Here is a 24,516-nt window from a genome sequence, read left to right as displayed (position 1 = left end):
ATGGATTTCAGGCGTGTGATGAACTATTTTTCCTGGCTCTACTGTCAATACCAACCCTGGGAGCCATCCACATTCAATATCACCTTACTAGTCGTTTTTGCGATGGTGGTCTATACTGTCCGTTTTTTTTTATCCCAATCCACATCCGCCTGGCTCGGGAATTTTTCTCCAAAATGTGTGGCTATCACAGCACACTTTCTAACTGATCTTGTTTGCATTCTGTGAATTGGCATTACATAGGTATATGTTGCTTACAGCTTATCATTTTAGGTGAATACTGTGTCTTTCACTACCTGCCCTAAAAAGTTCTCACCTTTCTATACACTCTTATATCCTCTCTGGTATTTGAGATAGATGTCTCTTTAGGTTCTTTTATACATGTTACACTGTGCATCAGACCATGGATAATAAAATGGCCTTACCTCACATACCATATTTTCTCAACTTAAATTTATGACTTTAGATTTTTTTTAATTGGACAATTTCATATAAAATATTTCTGGAAAGTAGGCTAATAAGAGACCTACCAGAATCATGTTAAAAATGTTCCCTTGATACCTATTCCATAGTAGAGGATATATTTTTAAAAATTTGTTCATAAGCTACTGTTGAAAGTATCATATCCTTGTTTACAATATAAAGACATGAATAATTATATGAGCCCCCAACGTATTTTTTTTTTACTTAACTACTGATACCTAAAGTTCTTTTATTTAAGGTGCAGAAGAATAGGCTGGACTCAATTATCTCCTTCCAGACATGGTTCATAAATTGTTTCAAATGCTGCCAAGTCTGGCTTTATAAGGATTTAAAATCAACAGTGTTGATATTAGATAACCCAGTAAGAATTATAATACAAAATAATTTTAAGTATAATACACAAAATATAATCAAAGTAAATTCAGATGTTTTGACTTGTGATGTTGTCTTGCCTTGCATGATGCCAGAGGGTGGGGCAGTGGAGAGAAAAGAAATTGCTTTTTTTAATGTGCTTTCACTCAGTGGAGGGGGAGAGTATGTATTGGGCTACAGGAAGAAAACCTAATAAATAGTCTTGAAGTAATAGTCTACCAGCAGGAACTTACAGCTCCAGTTAAATGCTTTGATATAGTGGCTTCTTTGTAGAGAAAAAAGAAAGATTTATTAAATTTCCTTCAAAGTGTCTATCTTAAAAACAATTGCAAGTTTTTAATTACACTGCTGTATCAAATATGAATGCCAAAGACCAGCATTGCAGTGTTTCTTTCCTTCAATGAATATTAGTGTTAGCCATACTGTAGGGTAAAAATGTAAATAGTTTTTTGACAATACTTGGACCTTTGTATCATGAAAAAATTTTTTTCCAAAAAGAGCTAGAGAGAAGGTGTTCGGCATACCAAATTAAATTCCATGTTTGCTTACAAAACAAAAGCAAACTCGTGGTTTGAAGATAAACCATATCTGAACATGTATTTGTTGATTTTTGCAAATTAAATTAGATTTAATTTTATAAATAAATAATTAAAATGAAAAAGGCAAATCATGTTTTATTATCATAGAGGAAATAGTTTTGATCTCAGAGAGCCGTTGAAAAGATCTTGGAGACTTCCCAGATTTGGAGGACCACAATTTGAGAACCAATGTCACCGAATAATTTTAACGTCACCTCCCATTTCATATTACTAATAAAGTGAATTTTCTCTGATGCATATTTTATTCTCGTTCTCGGGTCATCCTTTGAGGACTGTTGACTCAAGGGGACGGACCACTAGCCTAGTGCAACTCAAAGTGAAAAGCCCAGGATGCTCTGAGGGCGCTGGTCTGAGTACTGAGAACTAGAAATGCCTCCCTGAATTCCCAGAAAAAGCCGGGTCTAAAACCAAGATCAAATCAACCACCCGCGCGCCAAGGCGGGGCCAAAGCTGGAGGCCGAAAGCCAGGCTCGCCCAGGACTCCGGGCAGAAGCTTCGGTGACTGCGAGAGCGAAGCGGGAGCATCCAGGAGACGCCCGCCAACTGCCCGCCCGCTGCAGGTAGGCCGGCCCCTGGGAGGAGGAGCGCCGCCAGGTGCTTCCCCAGGTAGCCGCTGCCTCCTTTTACCACTGAGCGGCTCCGCGGCCTCTTGGGCTCCAGGCAGGAAATCGGGTCTCGCACGTCCCGGGCTGGCCAGGGCGCCCCTCCGCTAACCCCAGGCGCTTCCTCGGCCAGAGCGCTGCACCTCCCCCAGGCCTTGGGGAGAACGAGGTCCGGAGCGTCACCGATATTTGGCCGGGACGCCAAGGAGGAGATTCTGGCGGCCGCAGGCACTACCCTACTACGAGGCTCGGGCCGGCGAGCTGCGGGAACATGCGTCCGGATCTGCAGGTGCGCGGCCGGGCAGCTTGGCCCCGGCCGGGAACGGGGTACTCGGAGGGGCCACCTCCCCAAATAGGATCCAACTAGAACGCGAGGCCGAGGGTCGCCCGCGGCGACAGGTGCCAGGTCAGCTGCCGGCAGAGTCCCGGGGCGTGGCATTTGTGCCCGGGCACTCTCGGGTCCGCTTTCAGGGCGCGGATCGGACACGGGTGACCGAAACCGCGAGCGGGACACAGTTGCCCGGTGACTCTGAGCACTACAGAAACTCAAAGTACTGAGCCAGGGTCTTTTTTGATGAGTTTCTCTGTTTTTTGTTTGTTTTAGTTTGTTTGATCGTTGCTGGACTATGTTTGCACTTAGGATTCTACTTAGCCTACTGCCCATAGCTACCTTCGCGTTTCCTCATTGCACAAGAAGTCCAGATGCTGGGGAAGAAGGTAAGCACCACTTCAGTTTCCCAGAAAACCTTCTTGGAACCCCAAGCCTAAGTATTACAGATCTCAAACTGGAAAGCGTAATACTTGAAGCTACGCTTTCGTCAATATTTGAAGTTATGCCCTCGTCAATAATAGAAGCTCTAAAATATTCTTTAGTTTAATTTGTGGCTTATTTGTAAGTGCAATTTATACCAATTTATTTCTGAGTTACTTTTGATTGAATATATATTTTTAAGACCTGGTTTGTGGTTAACTTGAATGGAGAACCTATTTCAACTTATAAAATCAGTGAGTGCCAGTTTTTAAAAAGAGGCTATGTGGTAATTATAATAAGCATAATTTACTTGTTCTTCCTGGAAACACGGGGAGGCCAAGATCTAGTCGGGACTTGTTGAGATCCTGGGCAAGTAACTTGAGACCTTTCGGCTTGAATTTCTTTATCTGTAAAATAATGGAAGTGAGGAGTGAATGATCTCTGAGGTCCTTTTTGAGTTTCAAATCTCTGGATATAGTCAGATGGTTACCAGACTAGATTTGGGGCTTGCTAACCTAGAACTCCACACCTTGTGGAGTCCAGGTCATAAATAAACTGATTCCTGCCCATCTTTTAAGAGCCTAAGGTAGAAAACAAAACAAAACAAAACAAAACAAAAAAGAAAAGAGAAAAAAGGCCTTGGCTCTCAGCATCCTTCTCCCTGCCTTACCATTGTGCTTCCCTACCCAGTTACTAGTACTTTAAATCTACTTCCCCACACATTCCTGTCCCTCATCCCTTCACATCAGATTCTACTCTCAGCTCATTTTCAATTGGGAAGGATCTGTTACACTAATACTCCTGGATGACTTATTAATGATTAATATAGCTTAGTGTGTTAAACTTTCTAGGAGTGTGTGTGTTTTAAGATAAAGCAATTACCTTAATCCAAAGCAATCAAACCCTGACATAGAATTCTAGGCAACTGGATAAGCCAGCTAGTCAGAAAAGAACAGATTTCAAAAGGAGACTCTTCTTGGAAACTCCTGAGTTGTACCACATATGTAAGTCCACTCATATATAAGGTTGATGGCCCATTCTCAGTGGGACCAGACACTGATCATCAGAATGCTTGTGAATGTATTCATACACCATACAGACAAAAAGATGCTCAAGAACATCGCAATCTCTGGAAGGAATTTAGAGATCATACTTGAGTTCAAAAGGCTAGTTATATTTGTGGGAAATGTAAAAGAGGAATCCTATATATTTAAAAAGCTGACTTGTTCAGTTAGTAACCACTCTGTTAACATATGCTCTGTGCCAGGTACTGGAGATGTAGAAATGAAAGACTGTAACCCTTGCCCTGATCAGGGAGGCAGGGTGTAAACAGAAAACCTCCACAAACTCTACGACAGAGGTAGGAACAGAGACCTAAAGAGCAGAGGAAACAGTGCCTATTAGTAACTCTGCCTTAGGAGAGTTGTGTGGCACAGAAGCCGATGCTCTCTGTCTGAAAATGAGGTATAATAAATGGAAATATAAAAAGTAACTAGGAACACAAGAGACCTCCAGCTAAATTCTGATAAAGGCCAATGGCTTAAAAGGGGTTTATTTAGAAAACATGGGGAAACAGGAGAGAGAAAGAGAATGAAACATTGGGGTTGGTGGGTCTGAAACGATGGAATGCACGGAGAGCCTCTTAGAAGGGTCTAGGACAGGAGAAATAGCAATAGAGAATCTGAGCAGGCAGATACAAAAGTACAAAGGCCAGAGGGAAAATAGAATCTCTAGTGGAAGTTCAGGACACTCCATAGGCAAGAAGTTTGGTTCTTTCAGTTATGAGCATTTTCGGGGTTACTTAGAACCTAAATACCAAGGGACAGCATTTCTCCTAAGACTGTAAGGGAGGCAGGGGAAAGTTTGGTAAGGCACTGGAGGTCCAAAGTCAACCACTAACCAAACTGGAACTTTTGCACTCAAGGAAGTGGCAAACAACAGCCTCTGGAAGGCATATTTAATACAGGGGTGAGGATGTTTACTGACAGAAATATCATTTCAGAAACAATACAAATATTTATGCCTCTCTCTCTTTTGCATTCCTTTCAAGTTGAAAATAGCTTTATTGAGGGCCATTCAGAAGACAAGGGTAGTTTTATAACTCAGATAATCTACTTGAACAGAAGACCGACAGTGAGAAATACGGCACTGCTATTTAGCCAATAAAATGTAAAGATCTGGGCAAATCTCAGAAGTAGCAATGCAGAAGCAGATTTCCACTTCTCCTTTCTGAAATTAGATTTCATGTAGTAAGTATAGATAGGCAGGCATGAGTTATTGCATTACTGCTTTAGTATTTTAAGCCTATACCAAGTCGAGTAACACTGGACGATACCTATGAATTGATAGAATTTAGGTCCAAGAATTCCTTCCACTATAGGAAAGCTGGCGTTATTCACTCATGAAGTAATTTTTTGAACACCTTTGTGTCAGGCACCAACATCCCTGCTTTAATGAAACTTTCTAGTGAGGAGAACAGAGTGGTAACAAATAAGTAAAAACATTTACAGCACTAGGTAGTGATATGTGCTATGGAGGAAAACAATATAATAGGGGATGGGAGGTGCCAGAAATGGGATGGTGGGGGTGGGCGCTGGGGTTCAAGGTAACATTGAACAAAATCCTAAAGGAGGTGAGAAAACAAACTGAAAGAAAGGTCTATTTAAAGGAAACAGCAAGTATAAAGGCAGGAGAGAACCAGGCGTGTTAGAAGCCAGTGCGTTTTAACATTCTGTTTTTAATTAACAACAGAATGTTAAAAACAGGCTGTAGGGTGGGTAACAAGGAGACCCTTAGAGAGCCATTGCAACAATCCCAATGAGAGATGACGGAGACTTGGACAAATGTTCATTCTGTTGCCATTTGGTGAAAACATAAAACCTACAAGAAGACAAGGAAGCCCTCACCAGTGGTGGCTCAGTTGGGTGGACGTCATTCGTAAAGCAAAGCACCACCGGTTTGATTCCTGGCCAGGGCACATGCCTGGGTTGCCCTTCGGTCCCCAGTCAGGGCGTGTAGGAGAGAGAACCAATCGATGTTTCTCACATCGATGTTTCTCTCTCTTTCTTCCTCTCTCCCCCTCTCTCTAAGAATAAATAATTTTTTTAAAGGAAGACAAGGGAGAAGAAAGAACAAATATTTCATCACACTGGTCTGCCTTTTAGAATATTTCATAAAACAACTATCACCAGTGATCCCATTTTAGCTTCCCCTTGGTTCAAATAGCCCATGTATATTATTTATAACATTAAAATGAATACATTAGACTATGATGGCCAATAAAAATATGTGAACCACAGAAATAATTTGAAATTTTCTATGAGCCACATGAAAATAAGGAAAAAGAAATAGGTGAAATTAAATTTAATAATGTTTTTAATTTAATCTACTCTATCTAAAATCTCATTTCCAACTATAAGCAGTATAAAACATTACGATATTTCATAACCTTTTTTAACTAAGTTTTTGAAATCCCGTGTGTATTTTACACTTCCAGCACATCTCCATTCAGACTTCGCCACATTTTAAGTGCTCACTAACCATACATGGCTAGTGACTACTGTATGGGACGAAACAGCTCTCTAAGATTCAGACCTGTTTGGAAAGATGATTGATGACTAGGAAAAGGTGTGACAGCCTTCAAGGGGCTTAGAATAAATGACCTTCCTGAGGTCACCCACAAATCAGTTATTCATCTTCCAGGCCATGCCCTCACTCTCATCTTTCAATTGCCCGCTTTATTGTATTCTCTCTTTAATAACGGTTAGCAGTGAGAAATACCAACACTTTGCAGTTCTCAGTGAGTTTCTGAATTCTGGTCTCAGTATTGTGATTTGTATGCAGTGAGATCGCTTAAGCTTTGTTTATATGATATCAGAGCACGTTTCAAGTTTGCGGGCTTTGAAAATGCTGCCATGGCGGGATAACCTCTGTGTAACTCTATCTTATTTACCATTTACCTTCCCAGAAAATACAGAGGGGGTCTTGTAAAACATTGTAGACATATATTTGGGGAATGGGTGGAAGGAGCTACTCCTTTGAGGGGTGCTTTAATAATTTTTGATTAATTTTATAATTAATGTATAATTTTATTAACATAGGAATTTAAAATTTTATGTTTCAGTATTAAAAAATTTCATAATTTTTAAAAATGTGTTAATTTATAATTTTAAAACATAAATAGGTCTTAGTGACTATTTAGTTCATGCCCTAATTTTATAAGTGAGGAAACGGAAACCCAGAGATGTAATTCTGGGCTTATCCCAGAATATGCAGTTGATAGCTTAAGCCAAGTTAAAACCAAGAATTTCTGTCTTCTAACACTTAGTCCAATACTGTCTATTACATCAGACTAATTTCTCTCAGTCAAGATAATAGGAAACCAACTCTTTAGGAATAGACTAGTCTGGCCTGTCATTTATGGAAAATATAATTTTCTGGAGGGAAAGCAATATTTAAATAATTTTATTTATGTTCATAATTGTGGACATAATCAACTCTGGAGTTATGCTAATATTTGTACTTCATATTTAGCATAAATTACTTTTACTGATATTTCTTTTTATCAGATGTGAAAACCATACAAGAAAATTTGGTGTAAATCAACAACATCAAGGGAACTATTCATTGTTTTCACAATTTAAACAAGAATTTTCTTCCTTACTCTTATTAGTGTTTGAAATCTTTCTGTTTCCTTATTAGTCTTTACATCAAAAGAAGAAGCAAACTCTTTCATACACAGACACCTGCTATATAACAGGTTTGATCTGGAGCTCTTCACTTCTGGCGACGTAGAAAGAGAGTGCTACGAAGAACTTTGTAATTATGAGGAAGCCAAGGAGATTTTTGTGGATGAAGATAAAACGGTAATTTTTGTTGATGATGTTAATTGTCTGGAAATTTATTAAACAGTACTTAAGAAAATGGCACTTTCATTGAGTAGAGCTTTTATGCTTTAAATGAAATCACTATTCTATACCTGTTATCTCTTTCTACTTCCTTAAAATGCTAATTAGCTTTATTTTAGACTTGGCTTTATACTTAATTAACTGGGCTTATAGTAATTAGCAAATTTTCATTTGTGCTGTAATTTTGTGTGTTTAATGTTTATTATATTCAAAAACAACCATGAAGCAGAGTGAATTAAACTTCAGGATATAATTTGAGTTAGTTCTCTGACACAGACTTTAATCATTCAAAACTCAGAGCAATTTTTTCTATCAGTGACCTCTCCTTTTTCATTATTGTACTTACAGTTCAAGTATTGACAATCTACTATGTGCCAAGTGCTCTGCTAGAGACTGGAGATACAAAATATATAGTCCCTGCACTCAGAAGTGTATTGTTTGGTATATCTGTAATTTAAAGGAGAAACTTAATCCTGTCTGTTAACCTTGAAAAGGACAAAACAGGGATAGCACTGTCCTTGTTATAATCTAGCATATTCTTGAAGAATGTTAACTGACCAAATTATTTACTTTTGTAGATTAAATAACCCCAGCTCCTTCTTCCCTTCCTCAAAAGTTCCATTTTATTTTACTCTTTGGTCAATAAGAACGTCTCTAGGTAGCCTTCAAATGCAGGTATTAATGGAACTTAGCTGGGGGGGTTTTCCCTCTAAATAGTGCCCAGGCTTCATGCTAATATCTGCTTGTTGAGATTTATTGTTCTTCACAAACCCATTTTATAATTTTATCATGATTTCTTAAAATCCGCTTCCATTCTTAAGTAACACTGAACAGCCAAATCAATAAGTACCTTTCAATAAAATCCAGCAAGCTGAGGGCCCACCTAGCACAGAAAAATTCAGACTCCTTTTCGAAAATGAGTTTCCTGCCTCAGCTTCCATCTTTGGTATTTTCACGATAATTTCCCAGTGCCCCAGTGGGAGCTCTGGGCAGGTGAGGGGAGAATAGTAGGGTACAGTGATAGAGAGGTGGCACTGGCAATAACCCCCTGACCAATTCCAGAGCTGGAAGAAACAGTGGTACATGGTAGTGCTGTGGTTAGAATGAGTCACACTCTTTAGCTTGAATCCTACCTGTAGCACATGCCAAAAATGTACCACCTCTAGTTTAGGTCATTGGGACCAAATGAAATAATAAAGAAATTAAATAAACTTGGAAAATTTACTTTTCTCTTAGATGGCATTTTGGCAGGAATATTCGATTAAACGACCAACCACAAAATCAGGTAAGACAAGAATGATTAAATAATGTTTTTCCACACCCTCTCTTTTATAATACATTTCAGTTTCATTGTTTGAGTTTGGTTGTTGCTCAACATACTTGTAAATCCAAGGAAGATTTCTCAATTATGCACTGAGCTATCTAAGACAGAGAAGGCCACATTCATGTATTTTTATACACTGAAAATCAAGTTTGGTGAGATACTAGGGAAATGAGATAATAGGCTTAAAAATGCTTTAAACAACTCAGCTAAGTCAAGACTTGCACAGCATAAAAGTTGTACTCCGTTGGTTTCAAGTAGTAAACTATTTTAATTTTTTTTAACCACTACAAATTAATGGAATATGTATGCTACTGGGTAAATTAAGATTGTTAGCTAGAATGAAGTAACTTCTAAAGAGGCTTGATCCTATCTTTTATCCATATTGATCATCTCTAGCTGATTTTCAGTCAGGTGGGTTCTTTGCCATCTACTCTTTCATTCCACTTAAGTAGGGCCCCAGTTTATAGGGAGACTATATTTCATGTATACACTAGAGTTGCTCCATACATTTATCTTAGTAGTTAATATCAAAGTGTTATCTAGTGGAACAAAGTTTATGTTTATTCCACTTAGTCTTGAATATGATCCATTTAATATGAACTATTTAAAAGAAATGAAACCATAACTATGGGGTTTTGGATCTTTCATTTTAAAATTCTTTAGGTCATATGTCTAACGCAAAGATTTTTTTAAAAAATCAGTAATAAGCCCAGCCAGTAGGGATCAGTTGGTTGGAGCTTTGTCCTCTGCACCAAGGGGTTGCCAGTGCTATTCTGGTCAGGCCACATGCCTGGGTTGTGGGTTTGGTCCCTGGTTGGGGCGTGTGCAGGAGGCCTAGCTGATCAGTTTGTCTCTTTCTCTCTCTCTGGAACAAATAAACGCATTTAAAGTAAAATAAAATAAAATAAGCCCTGGCCTGTGTGGCTCAGTTGGTTGGAATGTTGTCCTGTAGCCGAAAGGTGGCAGATTCTATTCACAGTCAGGGCACATGCCTAAGTTGCAGGTTCAATCCCCAGTCCGGCATGTGTAACCCCTGGTCTGGACACATAAGTTTCCAGGGCTGGCTGGATGCCCCTGGTCTGGGAGCAGGTAAGGGCGGCCAGTCGTTGCTTCATTCTCAGTCAGTATGTCCCCCTCTCCCTTCCACTCTCCCTTCCTCTCTCTCCCTCTCTCTCAAAAAAAAAAAATAAATAAAAGCAAATGAAAAAAATTTCCTTGGGTAAGGACTAAATAAATAAATAAATAAATAAAATCAATATTGATTATCCAATGCTTACTACTGTGCTTAGACTTAGGATTAAATTTATTGAAATCACAGGTGTTTTTCAGTTCTATTTATGTTATTTTAATGATTTTTTTTAAGGTGGTAACAGCGAGAAAATTGATGTTATAGGCCTTCTGACTGGACTAATTGCTGCCGGAGTATTTTTGGTTATTTTTGGATTACTTGGTTACTATCTTTTTATCACTAAGTGTAGCAGACAACAGCATCCAGGGTAAGTACCAAGTGAAAATATTAAATTCACTATTATACATTCTGTACTGTTATTTTTTTAATGGATTAAAAATGCCTGCTGTTTTTTAAATAAACTTTTTACTTTGGAATAATTGTGGAAATACAGGAAGGTTGCAAAGACAGCACAAAGAGGTCCCATATATCTTTCACCCAGTTTCTCTCATCATTACCATCTTATAATATCATATAGTACATTTGTAAAACTAACAAACCAACATTGGTACATTACTACTAACTACACACCAGACCTTATTTAGATTTCACCAATTTTTCCATTACTGTCCTCTTTCTGCTGTGGAATCCAATCAAGGTAGTACATTGCATTTAGTTGTTAGGTGTCCCCAGTTTTCTCTAGTGCATGACAGTTGTTTACTTGCCTGATTTAACACAAACAAAAAAACTGTGAGAGAAAGGGAGAGGGAGAGAGTGAAACATCGATTTGTTGTGCCACTTATTTATGTATTCATTGGCTGCTTCTTGTATGTGCTCTGACCAGAGATCAGACCCCCCACCTTGTTGTACTGGGGCGATGCTCCAACCAACTGAGCACTTGGCCAGGGCCTCTCTATTTCCTTCTTGAGCAGGAGGCAGATACCAGTGTCCCCACATTATTTCCAGAGGAAAAAAGTTCCTTAGTTTACTCTTAGTCACAGTGTTATCAGATCTAGCCATGTAGCTACCCAAATAGAAACAGAATTAACAAGCTTTTAAATTCAATTATTTTTACTGATACTTTAAATTAAATAAAAATTAATAAAATAAAATAATTACCACTTGAGTATAATAGCTTATTAAAACAGATTCATGAATATTCATAAAACTGATTATTTGCATAATAGAACTTCAGCATACTTACAGGAATAAAAAGTTATTCTCTATAAGGGGTGTCCAAACTTTTGATGTCTCTGGGCCACACTGGAAAAAGAAGAGTTGTCTTGGGCCACACGTTAAATACATTGCAACACATAATCACAAAAAATCTCATAATGTTTTACGTAAATTTACAATTTTGTGTTAAGCCACATTTACAGCCATCCTGGGCCACATGCAGCCCGCAGGCCACAGGTTGGACACTTATGATTCTCTGTTATCTTCTCAGTAAATGTAGATGAGCAAGTGTAGAATCATGTTATTCAAAAAAGGCCCCAGATGCTAAACAGGCTATTCAAAATTGATGTTTATATTGCCCTAGTCACACTTTCAAATTAAGTGAACAAACGCATGATGGCGACCAGGTTATGGGTATAGATAATGGTGATGATTGCACAACATTGTGGATATAATTAATGTCACTGAACTAGATACATAAAAATAATTAAAATAGCAAATTTTAAATTATATATAATTTGCCACAATAACATTTTTTCTTTACTGTTTTAAGATAAGAGTTTAGGGCAAAAGATGTAGAATTAGGATTCATCTGTTGGAGGATAAAAGTTGAAGCCATGAGAGTAGGCAAGATCTGAGTGAGATGAGAAAACAGAAGGCATGCCCTGGCTAGTGTGGCTCAGTGGACTGAGTGCTGGACTGAGAAGCAAGGGGTCACCAGTTTGATTCCCAGTCAGGGCACATGCCTGGGTTTCCAGCCAGTTCCCCAGTAGGGGGCATGTGAGGGGAAACCACACATTGATGTGTCTCTCCCTCTCGTTCCCCCTCCCTTCCCCTCTCTCTAAAAATAAATTAAAAAAAAAAAAAAAAAGAACAGAAGGCAAAGGAGGGAGCCAGTAAGGATGAGTACAGAAAGGAGGCACAGCAGCAAAGGGCAGAAAATAGAGGCCGCATAAGTTGTAATTCTGTCCCCCAGCTGGAATTCCTGAAGAGATCCCTGAGGCATTAAGGTCACCTATGAGCATGGAGTTTGTCAGAGACTTCTGTAAATCCTGTAAAAATCTGAGAAGTGAGGGAAAGTAAGGAAGAATTTGTTTAATTTTTCTTAAGCCACTATCTTTTAAAGCTGAGTGACTTCTATTAATTTCCCTTTATTTAACAGACAGAAAATGAGGTCTTTCTATTTTTTTGAGGACTTTTTTTAAAAGTTTTTTTTAAATTTATTTTTGGACAGAGGGGAAAGGGGGGAGAAAGAGAGGGAAAGAAATATCGATGTGTGAGAGAAACAATCAGTTGCCTCTCACACGCCTAACTGGGGACCTGGCCTGCAACCTAGGCATGTGTCCTGACTAGGAATCGAACCAGCAACCTCTCAGTTTGCAGGTGGACACCCAACCCACTGAGCAACACTGGTCAGGGCCATCTTTAAGGACTTTTGACTAAGGTTTTTCTCAATGTCACTTTGACCGCAAGCTGGTAGAGTCCTGGAAATTCACAGGTTAATGAAGAAATAGGCAAAATTTGTCTTTAAACCCTCTTCTTGTCTTTTATCTTTCCTTCCCCACCTCATTCATGTTTTTCCAAAAAGGTTCATGTGTGCCCTCGTGTTTAATAATTCTACTTAAGGTCTGTGACAGCATAGCCATTATTCAGTGTTCTTTGCATGACATTTTCTCCTCTCTCCTCCAATGTTTTCCTTAATTTTTCTGCTTTTTACATTACTCTATCTTCTTATCTTATGCCTTTTTTCTTTGAAACCTTTTAATTTCTTCTCCATATGAAGTTAGCGGCACAATTCAAAGAGAGAGGAAACAAAGGGGTACCGTTATTATGCATATTTTCTGTGTATTAAAATTAAAAACGCTGGATACTTTCTTATTTTTAAAAAAAAGATTGCTTATACTTAATATTAGTACACTATAATGCTACATAGCTTACAGATCATTTTTACATCTTTTGTCTCACTTTGATCCTCACAGCAACCCTTTGAGTTTTAGAGGACATTTCAAACTAGGTTTTACCAAATATTCTCCTATGTTGGGATTAACTTTCAAATATTTACTAAAGTACATTTCACCTATTGTCCCAAGAATTCTTCCAGCTGAGTTATTTGTTTTCTTTCTATATTTTGCAAGTCTGGAAAAGGGGGATGGGGGAAGAAATATTTGAGAAAGAAAAGAGTGAAAAATGAGATCATTGTCAGAAAAGTTTTTCTCATTTCTCTGTAAAAATATACCAAAAAATGGGAAACCCAATATCTTTTCCTTTCTTAGTTTACTTTATGTTATGGAGTAAAATAGGTGTAATATAATGCCCATTTATTTGAGATGTTATTGGTGCGTACTTTCTGATTTCAGTCATTTAAGCTATGTATAAGAAATAGCTGTGTAAATATTTAAAGACTTGGATGCAATTATTATATTGTTTCTATACCTGAAGTTTTGAAAGTTGACATGAAAAAATTTATTTGTTCGAATAACAGAGCTTTCTCTCCTGTTCCCTATAAGCAAACAAATAGAACCTTTCATCACAAGCTAATGAATGTGTCAAGTGACTGGCCTACCATGAAAATATTCCAGATTTCTGACAGAGGAGGACTTGTTTGTGTTGAGCCCTCTAAGTAAACTTGTAATGTCTCTCAACTATTGATGCTGATTATCTAGTTCCTAGATTTACACAGATCTTTTCCTTTTCTTGTCACCTTCCCTCCAATTTCAGGCCTCATTATTGCCTCCAAAGGAAAAAGTGTTTTAAGGTGCAAATTGACCAACATTGTTTGTAAAAGTTTACAGAATTTTGGGTCTCCTAAACTGTGTCTTGTTGGGAAGGATGTTGTAAATATTGACTAGAGATTGGGTATTACCTATGAATTTTTTTTAAAGATTTTATTTATTTATTTTTAGAGAGAGGGGAAGGGAGGGAGAAAGAAAAGGAGAGGAACATCAGTGTGTGGTTGCCTCTCACATGCCCCCCCACTGGGAACCTGGCCCCCAACCCAGGCCTGTGCCCTGACTGGGAATCCAAACAGCCTCTCCTGATTTGCAGGCCAGCACTCAATCCGCTGAACTACACCAGCCAGGGTAGTTACCTGTGAATTTTAACATTCTTGTTAGCCATAACTATAGGAAGTTAATTCATGCACATGATACTTCAGAGACAGCCAGCTTCACAGTCGAAACAGATCAATTTACTAATGTTTAAGTTATCTATTTGTAATTTGCAAGTGATCAGGGGAAATGTAGGTTCAAAACATCAGACCCATGCTGTATTTCAATTTTCATTGGCTGGTGTAGCTGACAAAGTTGTGTGAAAATGGTGGGACTAGAACTAGGCCATGTTAAAAAAAAATAATTGTTGGGCTTAGATCAATGGAGTAGGGAAAAGACAGTCTGAGAAAGGAAACCATGCCAGTGGAAGCACAGAGATGGGACAGAATTTATTGCACTTACTGTAGAGTGTTAAAGAGGCTACCTTGGCAAGAGCAGAGAGCTGTAAAAAATAAGACGAGGCCAGAATAAGGGAGGCTTGAAGAAGAGGCATAGTAGTTGGAACTTGAGTCAGTGGAAAGAAGGCTGCTGGTTAGACTTTTGCAGAGAAGAGTGATGTGATGAAAGAACTGTTCAGGAGGGATTTGCCCACCAGACAGTGGGGGAGGGGAAGAAGGCCAGAGAAAGAGACAGGCATCAGCTGTTGTGATTATCTGTGGCATCAGTTTCCTTGTCTTGGTGTTGTGCTGCCTTTCCACAAAGCCTGGGTTTGGTTTCAAACCATACTTTGAGAAAGTTTTCATCCAGGAGCAGGAGAAAAGGGGAAGTAACATGTTTTGAGTTCTTATTCTAGAGATAGCTATTATTATCCCCACTTTACTGAGGAGGAAACTGAGTTAGGTAACTTGCCTTTGGTCACATAGCTAAGAAATGACAGGATCCAGTTTCATATCCATGTCTGAGTTTAAAGCTCTTGATCTTTCCACTATACCAAGACTCTTTCTGTTGTTAGAAAACTGTTATATTAATAAATTGGGTTCAACTTTTATAAAAATAGTCCGTTGGATTTTTAAATATTGCCATCTTAACCTACCAATGGTGCCTTTTCCTGACCTAAATGCTGTCTCTCTGTGTAGTTCTTCAGGCACCTACATAAGAAGGGGCAGGCAGACTCCCTCCATCATTTTCAGATCCGAGGAGGCCGTCTTGTCTCCACCACCACCTTCCATGGAGGACACAGGATTACCTTCTTACGAACAGGCAATGGCACTGACCAGAAAACATAATGTTTCGCCGCCACCACCATACCCTGGACCAGCAAAAGGCTTCAGGGTATTTAAAAAGTCTATGTCTTTCCCATCTCACTAAACCTGCCTTGCCATCCTGGTGGTGCAGATTCATGTTATTTGAATTGTTCATTTTCCTCAAACCATAAAGACATGTCAATTCAGCCCTTTATGACAAACTGCAAGAAGGAGGAATAAGCATGAGTACTACCCCAAAGAAGTTCTGTCAGCATCTTGGACCTGAACTTGATCATGATCAGCATGATAAGAAACTTGGACTCCATATCCTTGCAGTTACGAGAGAGCACTTTTTTTGTTCTTTTAATTGTTTCCAAAAAATCTGCACTATGGATGTCATAGCTAAAATGGATGAAATAGCTGTATCCTTTGTGCAAATAAAGGTTGTAGTTTTTTGTGTTGAATATTAAAAAAGTAAGAATTCCTAATCATTAGATTATCCCAAGTCATAATATTGGGCCCACTCTTTATTAGAATTCCTTGTTGGTTGCAAATATTTCACAGATTTTGACATTTCATTATCAATTTGTAGTCTTAATATAATGACTTGGTTTTATATTTTAAATTATTGCATGGCATTCATTATATTTTGCAGGTTTTAAATAACTCTGTTTAAGAGTTTTTAACTCTTGCTATCAGTCATGTTTCATTATGAGGAGTGGGATCAGTAATTTTCTTTAAAAAAAAAAAACACTTGCTAGGGAGTTAGATCTTCAGAAGATTGCAATGGCAAGGATTTGCAAGAACAGTTATACTAACAAATAAATAAGCCTCAAATCTAGGAGTGACTAAAACTTGATAATGTTACCTGTATTACTGATGGGTAGACACACCTATTTTATTATTAAATTAGCGATATATAACTATATCTGCATATAATTATTTATCTTGAAAATTTGTTGCATTTTCTACATAGTAGCTTGAGAACCTAGAAAAAGTAATTTACTCTTCTACTTTTAAAATAATATTGATTATAAAGTTACCAGCAATCCCTTGTATCTCTTAATGTCTGGACACAAAACACCACAGAAAACCATTTTAATTTATACTTTGTCTCTTCTTCTAATCGTGTATGTGACCAGTCTCTCTTTAAGAATGCCGTCGAATATAAGCTATAAACATCTAGAGTGAGAGTGTGCACACAAATTTATGTGGGTGGGTATGTATATATGTGTGAATGTGTTTGCTCTTTGCAGGAGCTAAAGAAATACAACTATAAAATTTAACAATGAGATCCAGGATCAAGAAAGGAAGGAAGAAGGGGAGGGAGAGAGAGGGAAGAAGAGAAGAGAAATATCCTTCTGAGAAATAGAGCAGAAAATTCTGTTCTTTGTTTTTACAAGGCATTGCATTTTTCTATTATTTAAGATCATTTGTAAGATTGTATTTTATTTTATAATTTTTACAGAGGTGAGACTAAAACCCACATGCATTTGATAATTCCAAATTAAATGTTTCAAAAGTGTAAGTCGTGTTATGGTAGGTATGTGTCTCTCCTTTAAGATAGCATGATCTTAAGGCAGATAAAAGCAATTTCTTAACCATTACATGCTGCCAATGACATTGCCCTTTTAGGGCCTTGTGTCTCTTTTTTTGCTTGTCGCAAAGAAATCATCTAGAAGACACCTACATTACCTATAAAAGTTTTACCATTAGTCATACCGTGGCTTTACATAAGCACTTTTCCTCATGTAACTTTGCACCTTGCACTTTGCACTTACTTTAATCCTCTTTAACAGGTCAGAGGCCAACTCTCCTTGGCTCACTTTCTAACAATCAGACTAAGTCATAGAAGGATAACTTGGCCAAAATCTCACATGTTGTTGAGAGCTAGGTTTAGAATGAGCAGGCACACTTTCCTAGGCACATCTTGTACCTATAAAATTAGACTGTGTCAAATTATGAGATCCAGGGATATCGTTACTTAATTCTAAATCTATATGAAAACATATAAGCATTTGTCATTTATATATAAAAAAGTATGTAAGTCTATATATATATATATATATATATATATATATATATACACACACACACACATATGTGTATGTGTATTGTCATACACATATTTCTTGGGATGAACAGAAATATAAGATATGCTATATCTTATTGAACCATAATTTGAAATATTCTATGAACTTGTTTACTCCCGTTGATTCACAAGAGCCTAACTGCAAAGCCAGCTTCAGAACCTGTAACAACCCCTTTCCCCACAGGAGCAGCCTCAATATGTCATATGCCATCATTTAGTTGCTCTGACTTAAATGAATGAACCTAGAATTCATCATTAAGATTGAGAAACAACTGATATTTGTAGAGCCTTTCTTATTTTATTTTATTTTTTATTTATTTTATTTGATGTTAACCCTGTAATACTTTAAATATAAAAAAGAAAATGTGATAAATACATAATCAACAAATGCTTATAAATGATTGAAAGGAAAATAACAATGTAAAATTATTGACATGTATTTCTGCTTCATCTACCCTTTTCTATCCTTGTTATATTTTTAGTGGTGGATTTTTTTGTTTGATCTCTTCTGTTTGTGCTTTTTCCCCCAGGCAACTGATTAGTGTTAACCATTAAATCTATTCTGACAAAAAGTTTTATGTTTAATTAGATGAGTTCCCCCCTCTATTACAATCAGGAAATAAATGGAATATAGGTATAAAAAGGAAATTGGACTAGAAAAAGAGAAATATACATATAAAAGGTTATACCTGCAGTAGAATAGATAATTCTACATAGAATTTCTCTTTTCAAAATGAAAAAAATTAAAGAGAGCACAAAATCTGTGTGAAAGTTTTACATCTGTTAATAATATTCCCTCTACATAAAAAGAATGGGTAAAAACTCTCAGAACAATTAAAAAATTAGAACAAATGTGTCCTCTGTGTCTTTGGTTTCCCTTCTATCTGTAAAATTCTAATCAATTTTTTTCTATTTAATAGATAATTTATGTGTGTGTATACTCTTCTTGGAGGTACAAGAGAATTTTTAATGAGAAAAGGTTTGCTAGTGATATTCATTCAAAAGCTCAATTTCATATTATTTATATTGAATTGAATGTGAATTAAATTTTATTAGTTAAGAGTTTGATTTCAAATGTTGCCTAAGATGTTATACTATTAAAAGAGTGTCTAGAATATGGGTTGAATTTCTGTATTTTTTTTACTAGATTCTTTCTGTAGGTCGCCTATATGGCATTTTAGAACATGTATGACACATGGATATTTTCAATCTTCTATATTCTGTGTTTCTTCCAAGTTTTTATGTTGTTTAAAAATGTTTTCCTAACAAGTTAAGACCTTAGGGCAGTTCAGTACAAGCATATCAGTATTTTCATTATCTGGGAAAAAAGTTCATTTTTTTTAAATGTGTATATTTCCTATAGCCTTGATTATGTTTTGGTTTTAATGGATTTCCTATTTCAGACACTTTTTATACATGTGAATAAACTTTATACTAAGTAAATATTTGTTGCTCATTTCAATGAAACATATTTTTTCCTCCCATAGTGGCATATAACTATATAAATTAAATGTGACAAACAATGCATGTTTTCAAAACAACATTGACAGCATGGTGTTGCTCTATATATCTTTCACCCAATGGGGCTAGCATTCTATTAAACAATTTAGTTGTAGTTGTGAAAGTGCTATTCTCTTTAACACAGTTTTAATATTTACTTTATTGTTTGAGGCAAGTTTATAATATATTATTCCTTAAAATTGAATTTAATTCTGTGACCTATGTCTATATATAATTTAAAAATCAGAAGATAATATAGTAATGGTATACTAAATTATACAAGTAGCTTAAGAGAAACACACTAAGCAATACTAAGTAGCATACACATTGATAAACCCTGATTACTATTAAATATTACTTTGTGTTACACATTTAGATTACCTTAAATCTTTTGGATCCAATTGAGTTATGCATTAAAATTACTTTAATCAAGGGAATGAGAAAACAAGCTAGTGACTAGGAGAAAATATTTGCAAAAGACAATAAAGGACCATTACCCAAATTATGCAAAGAACTCTTAAAACTCAACAATAAGTTTTAACCCAGTATTAAAAATGGGCAAGACCTGAACAGGCACCTCACCAAAGAAGATAAACAGATGGTAAGTAAGTATATGAAAAGATGTTCAACATCATGTCATTAGAGAATTGCAAATTAAAACAACAAAGAGATACCACTACACACCTACTAAAAAGGCCAAAAATGGAAACACTGACAACATTAAATGTTGATAAGGATGTACAGCAATAGAAGCTCTCTTTTATTACTGGTTGGAATGCAAAATGGTACAGTCATTTGGAAGACAATTTGGCAATTTCTTACAAAACTAAACATGCTCTTCTCTCCTTGACTGGTGTGACTCAGTTGGTTGGGTGACTTCCCACAAAGCCAAGGGTCGCCAGTTTGATTCCTGGTCAGGGCACATGCCTGGGTTGCAGGTTCAGTGCCCAGCTGGGGCGCATGCAAGAGGCATCTGATCAATGTTTCTCTCTCACATCAATGTTTCTCACCCTCTCTTTCTCCCTCACTTCCCCTCTCTCTAAAAATAAAATAAAATCTTTTAAAAAACCCTAAATATAGTTTTCCTATTTGATCCAACAATCGTCTTCTTTGGTATTTATACAAGTGAGTTGAAAACTTTATGTCCACACAAAATTCAGCACATAGATGTTTACAACAGCTTCGTTTATAATCACCGGAACTTGGAAGCAACCAAGATCTCCTTCGGTCAGCAAATAGAAAAGTGTGGTACATTCAGATAATGTAATATTATTCAATGCTAAAAAGAAATGAGCTATCAAGTCATGAAAAGACATGATGGAAATATATGCATATTATTAAGTGAAGGAAGCCCACCTGAAAAGCCTGCATACTGGATGACTCTAATATGTGACATTCTGGCAAAGGCAAAACACGGGGACACTAAAAAGATCAATGGCTGTCAGGGTTTATGGTGGGTCGGGGGAGAAGAGCTGAAAAGGTGAAGCACAGAGTTTTAGGGTAGTGAAACTACTCTGTATGGTACTGTAATGATGGATACATGGCATACGCTTGTCCCAACCCATAGACTATATAACACCAAGAGTGAACCCTAATGTAATCTATGGACTTAGGGTGATAATGATGTGTTAATGCAGGTTCATTGATTGTAACAAATGTACCACTCTGGTGGGGGATGTTGTAGTAGGGGATCTTGTTCAGCTGTGCAAATGGGATATAATGGGAGCTCTGTATTTTCCACTCAATTTTGCTCTCAACCTAAAACTGCTGTAAAAAGTTGTTTATTTTAAAAATGGCTTGTAAGACAGAACATTTTCTTTAAAAGAAAAGGTTTCTTAATTTTTAGAGAGAAGGAAAGGGAGGAAGAAAGAGAGAGAGAGAGAGAGAGAGACACCGATCGAGAACATACCTCGAGCAAAGACTGTACCTGCAACCCAGGCATGTGTCCTACTGGTAATGGAACTGGCGATCTTTTGCTTTGCAGTACGACGCCTGACCAACTGAGCCACAATGGTCAGGACAACAAAACATTTTCTTAGGACCAACTGAAAGTTTTAAAAGTGCCTCTTTATATACTATTGCAGAGTAGGAAAAAAAGAATTGTTTTAGGAATAATTTTTAAGGAATATTTTACTAGGTGAAGTCTATACATAAAATTTCAAGTGATTCAAAAATATATCCTAGATTTGTATTACAGTGACAAAATAGCGAAAGAAACACAGATAACAAACTTTTAAAAACGAGGTGGAATAGCCACACTTCATCTTAAAATTGAAACTGTTCTCACGACAGCTTAGTAATATGCTTCCAACAGAACCACAAGTCAAAACGGAGAACTTTGGGACCTAGAGCCATAGAGATTAGGGAAGTGGGGGTGTATAGAAACACCCTAACAAAGTTAGTGCAGTGTTGTCTGAAGTTGATCTTAGACTCTAAGCATATTTTTCTCACACAGGGACCGGAAAAAAATGATGTAGGGGTCACTGGTAAATATATTAGGAAGCAGAGTCTGAAAGGCCTGGTTGAAAGTCACAAAAATTTGATTCTAACTGGCCTACAAAACTAGAAGTCTGGAGTTGGAACAGTCTGAGCCTTGGTATATATTTTCATTTATTGTTCATAGCATCCAAAGCCTCCTTTATTGATTAATTGATTTAAGAAAGAGAGAGAGAGAAACATTGAGTTGTTGTTCCACTTATTTATGCATTCATTGGTTGATTATTGTATGAGTAGAGATCCAACCTGCAACCTTGGCATATTGGGACAACACTCAAACCAACTGAGCTACCCAGCCAGGGCCAAAGGTTCCTTTTAATATGGAACTTCTAGAATCTCCCCAATTCTAGAAAATTTAATTGTATAATTATTTGCTGCTTTCTTCTCCTTTGTTTTCTCCACTTTTTGTGTGATGCCTAATTGTTGAATATTGGACTTTGTGGATTGATGTACTATTTTCTTTTTTTTAAGATTTTCTTTTTTTATTCTTATTTTTTATTTACTTTTAGAGAGAAGGGAAAGGAGGGAGAGAAACATAAATGTGCGAGACACATCTATCAGTTGCCTCTCACCTGGCCCCTATGGGGGACCTGTCCTACAACCCAGGCATGTGCCCTGACCAGGAATCAAACTGTCAACCTTTCAGTCTGCTGGGCAGCTCCCAACCCACTGAGCCATACCAGTCAGGGCTGATATTTTTTTACATTTATAACAACTTTATTCGTGTATAAATTACATGCCATAAAATGAAGCCATCTTCAGTGAGCAGCAGTTCCATGAGTTTTAACCAATGTAGATCATGAAACTATCATCCCAACTGTAGAAAGTTCCCATCTGTCCCTTAACTGTCAATTTCCTGACTCTCCAACCTCAGCCTACCATTGATCTACCTTCTGTCACTATAGATTAGTTTTACTCATACTAGAATTTCATATAAATCATATTATATGACATGGACTCTTCAGTCTCTGGTTTCTTTCACTCAGAAGAATATTATTACATATGTCAGTAGTTTGTTCCTACTTACTGCTGAATAGTATTTCATTGTATTGATATACCACAATTGATCTATTTGCGTATCAATAAGTCTTTATAAATAAAGGCATTATGAACATTCATATATAAGCCTTTTTGGGACATATATTTTCAATTCTTTTGGGTAAACACCTAGGAGTGGAATTGCTGGTAATAGGTGGGTATATGTTTAAATGTGTAAGAAACTACTCAATTGTTTTTCAAAGTGGTTAAACCATTTTATACTCCTAACAAGATTACATGAAGGTTCCAGTGGCACCACATCCCTGCCAGTGCTTGCTGTCAAAAGTTTTTCGTTTTATCGACTCTAGTGGGTGTGTATCAGTATCTCATGGTGGTTTTAATTGGCATTTCCTTGATGACTGATGGTATTGAGTATTTTTCTATATGCTTGTTAGCCATTCATGTATCTTCTGTTATCAAATGTTTATTCAAATCTGTGGCTACTTTTTATTGGTTTATCTTTTTACTTTTGAATTAGAAGAGTTCTTTATATATTCAGGGTATAAGTTCTTTGTCAGATATGTTTGGCAAATATTTTCTCCAAATCATGGTTTGCCTTTTCATTTTTTTTTAGCAGTGTGTTTCAAAGAGCAGAAGTTTTATGTTCTGATTGAGACTAGTTTATCAGTTTTTCTTATGTTCATTTTTTATGTGTGTGCCCTGCCAGGAAATCATTGTCTCCCTCAAATTGTGAAGATTTCCTTTTATGTTTTCTTCTAGATAGTTTCAGCTTTTACATGTAAGTCTAATTTTTGTGCATATATATGAAGTTAGGATCAAAGTTAATTTTCCCCGATTCAACTATGCAGTTGCTTTAGCAAGGTTTGTTTATAAACCTTTCCTTGCTCCACTAAATTATCTGAATTTTCTTGGAACCTTTGTTGTAAATCATTTGATGATATGTAGTTGGGGGTTTCTGTTCCGTTTCATCGATCTGTCTATTCTTATTCCAATACCATGTTTTGTTCACTGTGACTCTGAAAGTCTTGAAAAGAAGTAATGTAGGTCCTCCAACTTTATTTTCTCCAAAAATTATTAATTATTTTGATTATTCAAGGCACTTTGCACATATATGTGTATATTAGAATTAGCTTGTATTGATAACTTCTTTGGGATTGTTTGTCCCAGTTTTACCTCTTGAACATAACCTCTGGGATGTAGTTTTTAGCACTTTTAGCAACATTCCTTCATGCCTTGTCCCCTTAGCTAATCCATAGCTGACAAGAGAAGATTCAAACTACTTAGAATTGGGACAGTCATTTATGACAAGACACACAAAAACTTAAATTACAACACTAAAATTAAGTATATTGTTATAACAAACAATAGTATAAGACATGTTTCCCCAAAAGCAGAACCTGAGACAATGATTTAGATGCAGGTAGTTTCACTGGGAGGCAGGAAGGATGACAGAGCAGGGAGAGAGCGAGGGCAGGAGGACAAGGCAAACAAGGGCATTTCATCACGTTGTTGGCAACAAAGGCTCACTTCCCGGAGGACCACTGAGAAAGGCGCTAAATGCCTTCCATAAAAACCCACCTGGAAGCTAGGAGGCTGGAGTGTTTATCCACTGACTTCCTTCCCCATTGATTAAGGGTTTCTGCTGGTGGGGAGATGCAAATCCCTTTGAATTCCAGGGAGCTTCAGTGATGTCAAAGAAAGCAGGGTGCAGAAAGACACATGGCATGAAGCTAAGTCAGAACGGCCGCTCAGGTAAGCCACGGATGTGATGTGAGCACGAGAGGGGTTGCTCCCACACGTCATGAGCAATGTTTCCTCT

General features: G+C 37.1%; 1 protein-coding gene and 1 pseudogene across 2 annotated transcripts; both read left to right on the top strand.

The window, feature by feature from the left end:
• LOC129080732 (serine palmitoyltransferase small subunit B-like) lies at positions 1-206 on the top strand (annotated as a pseudogene).
• Positions 207-1,961: 1,755 nt separating this feature from the next.
• PRRG4 (proline rich and Gla domain 4) lies at positions 1,962-17,605 on the top strand. 2 transcript variants are annotated; one of them, XM_054586230.1, is made up of 6 exons: positions 1,962-2,011; positions 2,658-2,770; positions 7,506-7,669; positions 8,948-8,996; positions 10,399-10,531; positions 15,503-17,605. In XM_054586230.1, the coding sequence occupies exons 2-6, from the start codon at positions 2,680-2,682 to the stop codon at positions 15,732-15,734; spliced, it is 669 nt and encodes a 222-aa protein (XP_054442205.1). In that variant the 5' UTR covers positions 1,962-2,011; positions 2,658-2,679; the 3' UTR covers positions 15,735-17,605. The 2 variants fall into 2 exon arrangements, with proteins under 2 accessions (XP_054442205.1, XP_054442204.1); XM_054586229.1 differs by having other exon boundaries at positions 2,005-2,342.
• Positions 17,606-24,516: the final 6,911 nt, after the last annotated feature.

The sequence above is a fragment of the Pteronotus mesoamericanus genome, unplaced genomic scaffold, assembly GCF_021234165.1.
Source record: "Pteronotus mesoamericanus isolate MK-2021 breed Mesoamerican mustached bat unplaced genomic scaffold, CSHL_Meso_final contig_90, whole genome shotgun sequence".
Classification (NCBI taxonomy): Eukaryota; Metazoa; Chordata; class Mammalia; order Chiroptera; family Mormoopidae; genus Pteronotus; species Pteronotus mesoamericanus.
Note: the sequence above shows the minus strand (reverse complement) of the source record. Positions and strands in the feature narration are given on the sequence as shown.

Excerpts from the sequence above, each read along its gene's own strand:
- PRRG4 (XM_054586230.1), top strand. The coding sequence starts at position 2,680 with ATGTTTGCACTTAGGATTCTACTTAGCCTACTGCCCATAGCTACCTTC. Across the intron at positions 2,771-7,505 it reads TCCAGATGCTGGGGAAGAAG|TCTTTACATCAAAAGAAGAA; the intron begins GTAAGCACCACT and ends TTTCCTTATTAG. Across the intron at positions 10,532-15,502 it reads AGCAGACAACAGCATCCAGG|TTCTTCAGGCACCTACATAA; the intron begins GTAAGTACCAAG and ends CTCTCTGTGTAG.